At 38.0% G+C, this 14,773-nt stretch overlaps 1 protein-coding gene across 3 annotated transcripts; it reads right to left on the reverse strand.

Moving 5' to 3' along the window:
- Positions 1-536: 536 nt before the first annotated feature.
- LOC110059291 (uncharacterized) lies at positions 537-9,249 on the reverse strand. 3 transcript variants are annotated; one of them, XM_020765992.2, is made up of 5 exons: positions 9,163-9,249; positions 7,261-7,335; positions 7,121-7,145; positions 5,118-5,174; positions 537-4,365 (listed from the first exon to the last, which is right to left on the reverse strand). In XM_020765992.2, exons 2-5 carry the CDS (start codon positions 7,330-7,332, stop codon positions 2,180-2,182), a joined length of 2,340 nt encoding a protein of 779 aa, XP_020621651.1. In that variant the 5' UTR covers positions 7,333-7,335; positions 9,163-9,249; the 3' UTR covers positions 537-2,179. The 3 variants fall into 3 exon arrangements, with proteins under 3 accessions (XP_020621651.1, XP_089150247.1, XP_020621652.1); XM_089294121.1 differs by lacking the exon at positions 9,163-9,249 and having other exon boundaries at positions 5,118-5,171; positions 7,261-7,571; XM_020765993.2 differs by lacking the exon at positions 9,163-9,249 and having other exon boundaries at positions 7,261-7,571.
- Between the last annotated feature and the right edge of the window lie 5,524 nt (positions 9,250-14,773).

The raw sequence follows: 14,773 nt of genomic DNA on the forward strand, positions 1-14,773 counted from the left end.
CCTTTTCAAGTGGTTGCGAAAAATTTTAGCATAAGTCTAAGACGCCCTGCCAGGTCATTGATGTGCCATCACACTCTACTTCGTCGTCTTTTTCCCTATTTTGTTTCTAACTTTAGCCTTCACATTGACTTTCGGAATTAGTCGTTGTTAGTCCGTAGTCAATAAGCGTTCTTTTCTTAGATTGGAACTCTTCTGGCTGGTCTTCCGTTCTTAAAATTTCCTCGCGGGCACAGATTTTCAGTTGTTCTCGATCGAAGAATTTTGGTCGATCGGTAAATGTTACGAATCCTACGCTAGACAAATGTAGCTGGGCATGCGCTGTTTTCAAGTCCAATGCTTTCAAAGTCTTGGCAATTGTAGACTGAGCTTCAGTAAAATGTTTTCAATTAACTGCTGTCAACAGTTAAACATTTATTTAGAACGGCTCTTAAAACACGCAAGGTATAAGATCAATTTCAGATCTTCTAAAGTTTAAACTTGATGAATCATTAATGAGTTTGAGAAATATAATTGGAAATAAACACGTACCACACATGTCGTTTTTATCCCACCTGTATTTGTTGATGTAAATTCCATTCTAATAACACATACAATAATACTCTCATGTCTACTAAATGTACTGGTTATTATGTCTTCTATACTGGCCTGTGTCATTTGGCGGAGGACAGGCGAAATGTTTCTGTGTGACACAGTGCGGTAACTGACCACAAAATTAAACTGTACTATAATTGCTCAAAAAATTGTGATTATTGTCTTGTCACAGTTACATTTCCTAATTTTAACCACAGTTGTACATGATACGGGAAAATGCCCCTTCCCTTTCCAAGATTTGGAAAAAAATCTAATAAATTATCAAAATGTGGGCTTACCAATTTTCCCAGTGCTAGGAAACAACGTCCCATACTCATAAATTTGAGAAAAAGCGGAACTTGTTTAAGAATTCCCAACGTTTTTCCCAAAACAATAACTCCCAAATTTCCTTCCCTAAACCCATAATTTTCCAAATTAGGTTACCAATAATTTCCCAGTGTCAGAAAATCATTTCCCAATCACAAATAAATTTGTGAAGATTGGAATAAAGTTTAAACATTTCCCAATATTTTCCCAAAGTAACAATTTTGAATTGTTTGAAGGACAAAATTAAACGGTCTTGCTTTTTGCCCAACATTTTCACAGAACGGGAAAATAATTTCCCATTTCTTCCCAGATTTGAGTAAAATCCAAATTAATTTAAAATCCAAAGTGATTTATCCAAAGTCTAGCCGCGAAAATATATATATTTTTCCCAAAGAAATCCCTTTTTGGGATCTGAACAATGGTATACGTTTCCAATGATTTTCGGAATCGCCTGTGAGTAAACGCCATTCTGTTAAGGAGCTAAATTAACCAAAGCTTTTTTAATTGAATTTTAGGGTTGAAAATTATCCATAAGGAAGAGTTATTTTGAACTTTCAGGGTATTTGCTTTATTTTTGTCCAGTTTGGGAGTTCTGTAAGAGTTAAAATAACTCCAAAGGCGCGCCAATTTAAACCTAAAATGTTTGAAGTTAAAAACCTCCGTGGATATTACTTTGTAGTATTTTGATAAGAATGAGTATGTAGTATGTATTGCAATGCCTTTTAATCGAGAACACTACAGCAAATGTCCATACACAAGGTTATAGACTCAACGACCAAGTGACAATGAACTTAATGACCAAAAATTACAGATCGTTTTAACCATTCTTATCAAAATACTATACTTACTGAGTAACTGGAATAACTAGGTGTAGTCTAAAATGCTTAATCTAAATCGAATAGAAACCTACTGCTTCGTTAGTATGTTTAGGATTGTGGTTTTACCGTTTAGAGCGGTTTTCACTTGCGTGTCGAAAATAATTCCCATTTGTCTTAGTTTTGCATTACTACGTTTAGCGATTGGTGCCAAAAACCTCGCACCACTTTGCCATCCAAGCAAAAGTAGAACCAAAACGAATTGTGACCCTCTAGCACGGCTACATGAATTTGGTTAGAGGTTTGATTTGCTCACTGGACTGTACAATCACCATATAGAAATCCCTAACCCATAATCTAATTGTTAAATAAAAGTACCGGACAGCTTTCTCACGGGATGTTTTCTAGTTAATAGTTTTGCTGGATTCCAAAAGCTGCTAAAAATAGTAATACCTTCTCTTTTTTAGTTAATACTTCACCCTCGAGGTGTACGAGCGAAATCTTTTGAGACTTATCTCAAAGTCTCCACACTTGTTCATCCCTATGGGTGGTCGAAGCGGCTTATCAGAAATCTCATTGACAATCATTGCCATTCCCTGGAGCTGATGTATTTCAATGTGGCAGTGGAGCAACCACCAACCAGGATTATCAGATATTAAATTGATGACCACGTACCCACCAGCAGGAACCATAACTGTGTCCTTTCTGACCGTTTTCTCATCAATATAAAATTCCATTGGTTCTGCCCAACTTGGTCTGGTACATCTCCCTGGAACGCAGCCTTCTGTAGTACAGTCGACATCATCGCAGTAGATATCACTGTTGTGGTTTCCAACAAAACCAGTCGTGTTGTCATATTCTGGATATCCAACATGAACAACATGGAATGTGTGGCCATGGAGATGAATTGGATGGGCGCTGCCGACTAGACCAATTGATGAAAACACCATTTGAACAGTTTCGTCATGTGGAATGTCTATGACATGAACACATGTGCACGCGGTTGTATATGGATTACAGTCAGCCGTAAGGTCACACTTTGTGTCCTTTCTTTCAAACTCATAATATTGGGTTTGGGGAGGAAAGGAAGGAAAGATGAAATTGCGCCCGTTCAGTGAACTAGTTGAAGATTCACCCTCAAAATTGAAGTTGATGAAATGTCTGCAACCTGGACACTCCTCAGGGTCTTTAGGGTTTGCATTTGGAAGCTCATCAGGTGGAGTTGGCTCAAGTAAGCGTAGGTCCTGGACATTAACACAGGTGATGCTATATGATGAATGAAAGTCCAGAAACGGGCAGTTCACTGCTTTGCATGGGTTGGCTTCGGTGCACTCTATGGGAGGAGAGTTTTCTTTGATCTCTTCATATTTTGATGACGGTACATTAACATCCGGATCATCCGAGTCTTCCGGCTGCTTGTAGTGCAAAACAGCCTCTGCCACATTTCCTAATGACTGGTAGGGTGGTCGAGACCCACGTGTATTAACCTCCAGAGTCTCGGCACGCATCCAGTAGTCACTCAATCCATCTGTATTGGTTGCACTAAGTAGAAAGTCATACCTTTCTCCTGTATGAATGATGATGTAATCGACGTCTTTTACAGGCTCAAGCCAATAGCCGTCAGTACCCACAACGGTAAGTTTATGGCCATCAATGGAGAATCTGTAAGCAAAATCTCCTTGGGCTCCAACCAGCCGAAAGCGATATGTCTTTCCCTCTTCAACAGTAAATATACTCAGTCTTGTTTTGATATATGGAACATCAGCATGCCTGCCTTTCCCATTTATAATTCCAGAAAAGTACGGGAATGGCCCAACCCCTGCTCCTTCAAAACCACGTGTGATAGTATACGCATCATCTTCAGCAGTAGGCACCTCACCAAGCGGTTTGTCTGGATAAAAGCCCAAGCCAGCGTGGATCTGTGAGAACAGGTCCAAAGATGCCTCCTGTTGCCAGTCTAGAAACGATAACGTGTGCTGATCTGGAAGGTCTTCAAATTCATCATCGACACCATGCGCTTCGAGTTCAATTTGGATTTTATCCATTCTTTCAGGTGTTTCTTTAACTATTAGTGCACCATAGAAGCCATCTGTTCTTTGTGCGCCACTGTGAGAATGGTACCAAAACGTTCCTGAAGGACTAGCAATATACCTGTATGAAAAGCTCGATTGAGGTCCTATCGGACATTGAGTGACGTGCCCTACACCATCCATCCAAGGTGTTCCTTTCTGGTGCATCCCATGCCAGTGTATTGAAATACCCTCGGAGGTAAGATTGTTGTGAACATGAATTTCAACCTCTTGCCCTTCGTGAACTATCAAGGTAGGTCCCGGAATCTGTCCATTGACAGCTATCGCCAAACGGTACGTTTTGCCATCTACAAACTGGGGATTGGTGCAGTTAACGTTGGACAGACTCGAACATTCCCTATTAGTCTGCAGTGGAGTAGGTGTCCCATCTTCACCGAAATAGTAGATGACTCCCAGGGCTCCTCGCATAGCAATTCCTGTAGGTTCATCCAGCGATAACTTTTGATAGCTGGTGAAGGTTCGAATTTCGTCAATTTCAAGGTTAAATCTGCAAACATCTGCATCTGCAGCGCATTCACAACTTGGTTTACCGTATTCACAGTTGAGGGTTTCTTCCAGCAGGTCTATGGAAAAAAAGATATGAAATTGACAAAAATGAATTTATTCCATAGGAATCGAGTTCCCAGCTCCCAGTTCCTACTATGATACGCGCCTACAGTGAATTCTGGCTGGTGCATTGATCAAAAAGAATTTTCAGGGAAAAATGATTAATACAACTACCATGAGTCCCAGCCAATTTACGAACTCTATCAAAAATTCTCTTTTGGCTGAAAGGTTAGTGACCCTATTTTTATTTAGCAACCAAATTCCTAATTCATTCAGGTAGGGGAAAAGGGGGCTCCGAAGCGGATATTACTTTTATTATCTCATTGATAGAGAAACTGGTTTTATAGTTTTCGACCCGTCTTGCAACTTCCTTATAGCAAAATCAAAACAAAGGTAAATCACTTATATTGAGTCATACGAAAAACCGCATACAAAAAAGTCGAAGCCAACGGGCGTCCATTGGGCTTCTCAAAATAAAAAGATGGAAAAAGTTTTTGTTTGCGAATTTATAATCTGCTGTTGCCTTTCTCTGAACCTGGGTCTCCTTTTATTACAGTGATATTAAAAACAATATATCAAAGAAGGCGCTAGCTTTTCCATGTTCTTAATATTCCAGGGTCTTACTGAAAAAAAAGACTTAATTCGATTAAAGACAGTCGAGAATTTAAGTAGTTTAGGGAGAGTTGAAGAAATCGCAGCGAAACTTAAAGAGAGAAAGATAAGATAACATTCGTTTTCTAATAAATCTATTGCTTAATAATCTACTCACTTTCCTCAAGAAACTGGAAACTCTTTATGGCAAAGTCCCCTGAACTTTCAAAATCTTCTTTGGGTATGTCCAAGCCGGGGAGGAGAAAAGATAAATTTTGATTAACAATTTTTTTGATGATCATGACTTTATTTAGTCATTTGACTCCACACAAAAAATGTAATTAACAAATACAAACAGCAGGGACGCTACAATTGCAACAACATAGCCGATAGCATATAAGCCAACCCTAGTATAAAGAGGCTAAAACTAAGCTACCATAGAAAAGTTACTTTTTGACTTGGCAGCCGCACGCGCGTTCCCCCAGCAACGTTTAAACTAATAGCAGTTAGACCGGTTGACCCTGGTTCAACTCCTCTGCTTACATACATATATAGATATATAAACCTTATTTTTTCTAGCCAGCTCCTCTGCCTCCCGCCAGTTATATCTGTTTCTTTCAGTTTAAGTTGCAGCCTGTAAATTAGCCAGGTGTGCTAAGCGCATGAAATACTACAAACAACAAAATTCAGCTGCATGTTTTTTATTATTATTATTTTTAATTTGCAAAAGAGCGACGGGCGAGATCGTCGCCTGTTCATCTATGGGATATGGTCTCTTGGTTTGAGCAACAATCTTGTTTTTAGCTTTGCACCTCAAACCATCCCACAGATCCGTGCGCGCCCGCTCTCGTCCCAAGTTATCAATCTTTTCCATGGTAAGTTATTACAAAAACTCCAGTTGAATGGTGATAAGGAACAAAGTGTTAGCTACAATCTTGGACAGAATAAAAAGGAACAATTAACCCCCTTCCCCCCCCCCCAAAGCAATGATGAAGGCGCGAAGGAGCAAAAATGCGCCATTTTGGCATCATTGAAATGGGGGGGGGAGGGGTGGTCCAGGTGTTCCATTTATTTTGTCCAAGATTGTAGTTCTCCTTTTGAAATCTAGACCCTCCACTCATGGCCATACTGTCCTAGTCAAAAAATAAATGATCTACACGGCAAGCTGAGTTGAGAGTAATGTTAGACTTCTGACAGAACTCAGACTTGCATTAACTGGATGATGTTAACAATTTACTTTTTTTTTAGCAAATTCGAAGTGCAAATGCCGTCCTCTGAAGCGTGAAGAAATATAGCCTTGGTATGTTTGTTTGTGTGCTCTTAGGTGGTTTCTGAAAATATGTTTCCACAAGCGCAAGGCCTCCTATCGATCTGAGGGTTAGAGGCACTAAATTTCTTGCCTGCAAAATTAGTGCTCGAATATGCAAACGTTGAAAGCGGAACAGAAACGCCCTTAAATTGCATGGTTAATCGCTTTTAAAAAAGACAAAATGTTATAAAGCCAAAAATACTCGGTTTGGATTCTTGCAGGATTATAGTTTCGTGCCAAAGCGCTTGGCTTTTTACTAATTTGCATTCGGGGTGTGTTTAGTTTGAAATGCTGGCCACTCGGGACGACCAATTTTTTCATAATCTCCACCCGTGTTTTTGCCCAAATTATAAGCATTGAAATGTTTATGAGTCTAAATAAAGATAAATTTGTTAAATTCATCGTTGCTTTTTTTTAAACCGCGATGCAAAACGAAATGCGATTTTGCGACAGCATTATATTACTGCATTATATTGGCGGTGTTAAGAGAAAATATATTCTCGTGCTGGGCTCCGTCGCAACGCGACTCCACCCAATACAAGAATAATGATATTTTCTCCCAACTAGCCGCCAATACAATGCAGTAATGCCGTCTGAAAATTGCATTTAATTTATATAATTGCGGTTCTCAGTTTCTCCAAAGTCTAGTCTTGGGAACTGACGACATGTTAGAGTTCATCTCTTTTGGTAGAGTAGTTTTGAACTTTACCTTTACATCGATGGGAATGAATTCAGGGCGTATAATTTGATCAAGATTTTTCCTATCCGAGTCTGAAATTTATTACGCTTATAAATTTCGGTAACAATATTGTAGCAATTTACAAGATTAAAAATAAAAAAAAAATGAAACAACGATTAATTAATTGACTTACCAGGGTCTTTTTCTTGGTTTCCTTCCTGTGAAAGAAGTAAATTTTAACATCACTGGACACTTAAAACGATTTCAAAAAAAAAAAATAGTTTGTCCTTAAAAATCTAACAAAGTACGGAGGAATGGAGGTCACATGCTTACCTGAGCTTCATTGTGACGAGGGACTGATGCCGCCAACGCCCAAGTTATCATGAAGAAAACAAAACGCCTCATTGTCTTTGATAAAAGAATATAAAACTGACTAAGTTATATGAAGTTACGTTACGTTAAGTTGATCATGAGTAATAAAATGTCATATGAATGCGTTTCAAGGCTAATTTAAATTCCCGCGCCGCTCTGAAGCGCTTTGGCAAAGCTACTTCACATGCTAGGTAAAAAAAAAAAAAAGAAAAAAATGGTTATGTTACTACTAATAATTATATTAATACCACTTGCTTTGTTTGAGGAATTGAAATTTATGGCCCCCACTTATGTTGACAATTTATCAGGTGACCCTATTTAAAGCGGGGGCTTTATTAAATTCCCCCCTCCACTCCGAAGCGTCAAGAATATTTCAGCAAATCATGATAATTAAAAATTAGATTATGACCTCGAGATTTCTATGAGGCGATAGTTGATGAGGACGAAGGCTGATTCAACTACCGCCTCATGGAAATCGAGCGAATAACCGAATTGTTTTGGGAGAATTCTGCAATAAATACTCTATTTTAAGGGATGAATTTTAAAGAAAAATAGAGCATATCGTTCAGACTTTTAAACAGTTATCTTCAATACAAGCCATCGTCAAACTTACGACTCATACACGTCATTATATTAGTATTCAATTAGCAAAATCATTTCATCTTCCTTTGATCTACGCCATATCCTATTTTCAAATCAAACCGATGTAACTTGAGTGCTATATCATAACCTTATTAATCTTCACGATAATCATTACTGTTTTAGTTTTAGTTTACAAAAGCATTTGCAACACTCTGTGTATTTATGGTCATGCAAATAAAGCTAGTTGTTGCTGTCGGGCGAGCAATTACTAGTGCGTCGAATATTTTTTTCACACTTATTTTTGAGACAAAAATGACTAAGAACTGTACTTTTATACCAATTTTGTCATAGCTCCTATCTGCGAACAGAAGTCTCTATCCTAAGATATGCATTGGGGATTCTCGAAATCAAACGCTGAACTCTCACTCCTAACTGAAAAAAGCTGCAAAAATGAAGCGAAAAAAAAATTATGTAGATAACTCTATTAAAGACTGGTGAAGGCTAGAGTCAGAAAACGGGAGAGAAATGGTAAAGTTAAAAGCCAGAAAAAACTACAGATGGATTGGTTGGTGGGTACTCTCAAAATTGTGATGGTAAACTAATGGTGTCATGGTTCTTAAATCCTTCCCTCTTTTTCTTCAACTCCTACAACTAGTTTTCTGGTGGGAGTCCTTGTCCCATCCAATCCCACATGCGTCACGGACAACGAAACGAACTCAAAATTCCAAAAGAAGAGCAAACCAACTGAAGGTGAAATGGCATATCCATGACGTGGCATGGCATCCTAGACTTGTGCTATACTTTCTCACAACCACTCTAAGGTTTGCTGGATCATTCTCCGATATAAAATAGGAATTTCTCAATTTTATTCACACAGAATGGCCTCGTATAGGTTTCAATTAAATTTACAAAAATAAATTGTAAAAATTGTTGTTCCACCTTAGAAACCATTTTAGAAACAAAAACACTGCCGGAGTATTAAACAACACCTTGATAAACCAAAGAGTAAGAAAGGAATCTTTAGAACATAAAAATACTATCATTTTTTAAGTTACTTCTAGATATTGACGCTAGCAGTAAGCAATTTGAATCTGGTCGGGCTCTCAGTTTAAAATACTTCATGCGAACTTGTTGTATTCAGCGGAGGTTAAAGGAGGGAGTTTACTGAAAGAAAATAAATTGGTTCGTTTGCCTAGAGCCGCTGGTGAATTGAATTGAAAGAAGATATCATGATAGCTCCTAGCTGCTAACAACGTAAAATCTGGTGACAAGAAAACTTACTGTTTAGGGTCTTCTAACTGAATGTCTTCTCGTCAAATTCTCTTCTGAGGTAGACCAAAACCTTCTCAACAGGGTCGTTCCCGGTGGAAACTGAATTTTGTCTTTTGCTTTGTCTCTTTTTAAAGAAGACCTAACACTAAAACAATTGCATGCCATATTGACAGCTGTTAGTTTGAAGAAAAGGCACATTATTGAAGCTCCAGCTACATCTGCCATGACTTCCTGACACTTGAAGAACCTAAAAAACTGCGCATGTCCAGCTACACTTGTCTAGGGTAGCCTTCCTAATATTTGCTTGACGAAAAATTTTCGTCCAGCGAATTTATCCTTGTTTTAGAGACCTTGAGAAAAGCAAGACCATTCAGAAAGAGAGTAAAGAAAAACAACCATTCTTGCATTCCAAATGCCATGTTTCAGGCTAATGTGCGCGAAAATTACGTTCAAACATTACAGTTGCGAACAAAAGACGAAGTCGGGTTGACCTGGCAAGTTTGTCATCTGCTACTAGGGGAATTACCTTTGCAGTTCAGAAATGTTCTTGATTAAACCTGAGCTCCAAAAGAACAAAATGTGACAATTAAATACAACTTAACAAATAACAAAAACAGCTTTTGTCACGTTATAGGGAATTTCAAGCAAACACGTTAATGGATAGGTACAAATTGGTGGTATCGAAACTAAGAGCTTAAGAGTGAGTCCATGAGCAAACCAGGTAGAACCAGGCAATAGGTAATTTAGCTCAAATCACCAATTTTGATCAAATTTGACACAAATGTTGGGTTTGGCGAGTGAGTAATTACGGCAAAAAAGTAGGTCAAATATCTTACTCCCTTCAGGTTATAAGGACCCACTGCAAAAATGGTCATTTGACACTAATTTATGCATATGTTTAACAGGTAACTGCAAATACACATTCTTCTAGCATAGATAGTGAGAGCAATCACTAGAGTTCTCAAAAAAGTCATAAAATGTTAGGGGACTTCGATATTTGTTCTGCGCTGGCGTACTGTTTACATAGTACTTTACGATTTATCACTATTTCATGAACATCCACTGAAACGCCAAAGCCATTTTTCTGTCTTCACCCAACTCTAAATCACTAAGAAATAACCAGTTGAAAATTTTCCTATCGATTAAAAGTAAAAATTCGGTAAAAAGAACCTCTTTACGCACTTCTTTCAAATATTTTCGGAGCTATATATTTTGTGGCATTATCACGATATCGAGATATAAATTGGGCAGCAGGAAATTCAACTCAGAAGCTCCCTCAACTTACGCTTTCAGGTTTAAAATTCAATGGAAGGAAAAATAAATACTACATACATGTCACTTAGACGCGATTCTGTGCCACAAAATATAACTCCAAAAAGATTTGAAAGCAATTTTTACTCGTAATCGATAGAAAATGCTAAGGTAGTTATTTCTTGGTGATTTAGAGTTGGGTTAAGACCGAAAAATGGCCAGAACAAAAAAATTTAGATGTCTCCAATCATTTTATGGCTTTGGTAGAATAATGGTTCGGCTTGGTAGAATATCTATTTGCTGTTGGCCGTTGCAGATATTTGCCATCAATTAAAGGCTAATGGCCATTTTTGCAGGGGTCCCCATAACTCGAAGGGAATAAAATATTTTGACCTACTGTTTTGCCACAATCACTCCCTCACCGAACGCAACATTTGGCCTAAGTTTGAGCGAAATCAGTGATTTGAGCTGTATTACCTACTGCCTTGATTTCTCAATAAAATTGGACACACTCGTTCATTGTTTTAAGCGATTACACATTTACTCATATGAAGCAAATAAGGTCTCGCAACTGGTCACCTTTAATAACCACTTAACGGCTTTTTTATGAAATAAATTGGAAACTTTCAAGAAATTGGTCTTCGGAAATAACCACCAAATCAAATTCGAGTCCCAAAAGGACGACACGTGACTTTCAAAAACGACAAAAAATAAAACGTTCAAGGATGTTGCCAAATTACAGTGCCATTTCAGGAAAACAGGATAATTTCTTTACACAATTTCGTGTCGAAATAAATACATTTTGTAATGTTTTGCTAATTACACTGAAGTATGGTCATAATGTATGATTCGTGTTAACTGTAGAAGTATTTTAGATTTGCTAGCAGCTACAAATCCCTAGGGGACTAGCATGCTGTTTAAGATTTTGTAAGTTATGCAAGAGCCACAAGAAGGCAACTCTTTCAACTTTGGTTTTTAATTTTCCTGTTTATTCACTGATGTATTTTCTTAATGATGCTGATGAGGCTCGCTGTATCCTGCATCAATAAACGAGATGCTCGCTCCTGATGCTGTGTTTGTGTTTATTAAGATTAGTTACAAACACCTTATCATCGTTTCAGGGTGATTAGAATATAATGCTTTAAAAATATCACTCGGTAAACTGTTAAGAAATCGATCTTCGAAGATAATCACCAAGGCAATGAGTTGCTTGAAAAAACTTGATCAGGAATAACAACGAATCGTCTAGCAAGGAATGTAATATGTTTTATTTGCAGAAGTTTAAAAGACCCAAAATTGATCTGAAACCTTGTGTGTTCTAAGAGCCGCTAAACTTTTGTAATTATTGAACATGAAAATGACAGCTGTCAATTGAAAAAAAGTGTTATTGGAGCAGCTTAGTTCACGATGGACCTTTTCGGAAACACAGCAGCCCTAATTTACATTCTATTGTTTTAAATAGCTATTATGAGATGCTCTGGGGAGGGTGGGGGGCAAATCAGGATGTATTTGCCCCCTAAACATTCTGAAACATTTTGTACATCTGGACGGTGATTAAACATGTTTGTTATCGTTATGCTACTCAGTACAACAGCAACATGTTTGGTCACGAAACAATATTGGATCGTGTTTGGTCGCCAAGCGTTTCTCGTTTGGACAGGACTTTGGAGCGTATCTTTCCAAAATTTCTCACACACCAGGCAGCTGTTCTAGTCTTTGTGCCCCCTCACAAAACTTGTCCTCCCGAACATTAAAAGAAAACGGTTACTGTCACATTGTAGTAAAATTTTAGGCAAACGAGTGAAGGTTTCTGTATACCTGTAGAGGTGTCTCGCGTCCAAGCGATGTAGCGCGTCCGGTTTTAACTGCAGATACCTAAACCCCTGTCTTAAATCAAAGTTTCTTCAGCTGGCTATCACACCATACCAAGAAGTTTGAATTAAAAGGATTGTAGAAGTTTTTACGACCTGTTAATGCATGCGTCTGAATCACCTTTTGAAAGAAACAAGTCAAAGCGAATTTTTTTTTTTTTGCTTATTTAAGATGATTTACGTAGAATATTCGAGCAGTTAATTTAATATTTTTAATACACTTAAGAAGAACTTATCTCAAGCTGACCCCATGAGAGAAAATTGAACTTGAATCTCCATATTTCACTTAAAACAAACGTTTCGCGTTAGTTAAAAACACAATAACACACGCTTTAAGGATTCTTACGAGGTCGGACATTAACTTTCTCGAGAATGCTGGACAATTTCATCGCGGGGTCACTTATAGAAATGAACTAAAGTGAGTTGTTTTCAATCCAAACGTTACCGCGCTATGAGTAGATTTTTAGTAAATAATTTTTGCACTCTTTGCTCGAACTTTGAGCTGAATCCGTCTTAATTTGTTCCTCAGATTTCGGACCCAAAGACCTAAATAAAACGTGTCCCCGGTTTGCCATATTCAGTAACCTAAAAATGACATCAAATTGTAACTCTTAAGGGTTCGAAAATGCGTCAAACGGCATTAGAACGTGTCTCTTCAATGTTTAAAAAATTTTGTTTACTTCCACACTTACAGACAAAACTACTTACAATGCAAACTAGTTACAAACAAGATAGTTACAAGATTACACCGCTTACATTACAGTACTTTTTTTCCATCCCCCTCCCACTTTTGAATATAACATTACTTAGACGAGATTAACTCTTTTTATAATGATTACAGTGACGGCTCTCTATTTCTAGTTTACTTTGAAAATGCTTTTAATGTTACACATTGCTTATATTTCTTCTAAACGATAATATCATTCACAATTTTTTTTCTACTAGTCACCACACGGTATTGCATATTACTGGTGTCTTTTCAAAATTTAGCGCCCATCCCTTGCAGCTGTCCTAGTCGTTGTGCCCTCTCGCAAAATTTGTTCTCCCTGGCCTTTCACGAAAACGCTTATTGTCACATTAATTATGATGAAACGTCAGGCAGATATGCACAAAAGTGCTTTTATATTATTTATTGTTTTTAGCCATTACATTTTACTTAACGGTGTAGCAGTAAGGTATCACTACGTACTAACTACATGAAATAACTATTTTCGAACTAACGTTTGGAAACTGTCAACTAATTGGCCTTCGGAGAAAACCAGATAAGTTGTCTGAAAAAACCGTGTCAGCTGTGATAACAACGACTCCAAGGCGTATAACATGTTTTATTTGCAGAAGTTTAGAAGACCTAAAATTGATCTGATGCCTTGTGTTTTCTGAGGGCTGCCCTAATGTTTAAACTGCTGACAGCAGTTAGTTAAAAAAAAAGAAAAGTTTTATTACAGGTCGGTTGCCAAGACTTACTTGCACGCATTAGACATAAAAACAGTGCATCTCTGTAGCGACTAGAACTTTCTTCACTTTTGGGTGTTACGTTTCTCCGTGACCCCAGGGAATTATGCAACCCATTCTTCATTATGCGTATTTTTTTCTTTTTTTTCTTTTTTTTTTTTTTTTTTTTCATTTTCGCCAGTGCTTGTTAGCACTGAAAGTTCGATCAGCTGTTTTCTACCGCGTTTTCCTTAGCTCCCAAACTGTTGTGTGCCCTGAAGTACAAATTCTAGAATTCGAGTCGCCACAGTTTTTTGAATGAATGTAGGTCTCGTAAGCGCCACACACACACACACCCACGATCACTTTTGTTTCTCTCGTGCTTACGCCCAGCATGATTGAACTTGTGCATTCAAACTGTGACCTCTGTAGCGCTTACTAGACCTATCCACCTACATTTGTCCAGGCTTCGTATTGTTTACTGAGTGAGAAATATTTTTCGATCGAGAACACCTGCCAAAACTTGTGTTACTGTGAAAAGCACAACGTTCCTCGAGGGATTCCTGCACTCGTCATGAGAATCAAGCGAACCGTTTCTAGCGTATGTTAGTTTTATACTAAAGCAAGAGAAGATCAAGGTAAGAGAGCGAATTCCCCGAGGCCTTTCCTCCAAGGTAATCTCTCTTAAGTTATTTTTAGACATGGTACCCAGTTCTTCCGCGATTGTTGCTCGTGCGATGCGTGAATGTTTTCGTGGATGATTTGTTCATGTTTCGTTTCGTTTAAAAGCGAAAGAAAATCTCCAACGCTGTGAGGATCTGATTGCGTGCTCTAATAGCGGCCCTATTATGTTCTAAGAGCTAAACGGCTTTTGCTATGTTTTAATACGTGTCGAAACTTTAATAGAAGATGAAATAAAAGGGAAATGTCCCCTGCAAAGACATTAAAACTAAATGAACGTCAGAGAAATGAGCAGCCAATTGTTTTCAGAATAAACGAACGCCTGAACACAACGCAACCGAACAAACAGATGGTTGAAAGTGCAGACAGACACTCGCCGCCCAAAC

Source organism: Orbicella faveolata, unplaced genomic scaffold (assembly GCF_042242905.1).
Source record: "Orbicella faveolata isolate gen_17 unplaced genomic scaffold, um_ofav_v1 contig_25, whole genome shotgun sequence".
Classification (NCBI taxonomy): Eukaryota; Metazoa; Cnidaria; class Anthozoa; order Scleractinia; family Merulinidae; genus Orbicella; species Orbicella faveolata.

Excerpts from the sequence above, each read along its gene's own strand:
- LOC110059291 (XM_020765992.2), bottom strand. The coding sequence starts at position 7,332 with ATGAGGCGTTTTGTTTTCTTCATGATAACTTGGGCGTTGGCGGCATCA. Across the intron at positions 5,175-7,120 it reads AAACCAAGAAAAAGACCCTG|AAGATTTTGAAAGTTCAGGG; the intron begins GTAAGTCAATTA and ends ACATACCCAAAG. Across the intron at positions 4,366-5,117 it reads TTTCCAGTTTCTTGAGGAAA|ACCTGCTGGAAGAAACCCTC; the intron begins GTGAGTAGATTA and ends TTTTTTCCATAG.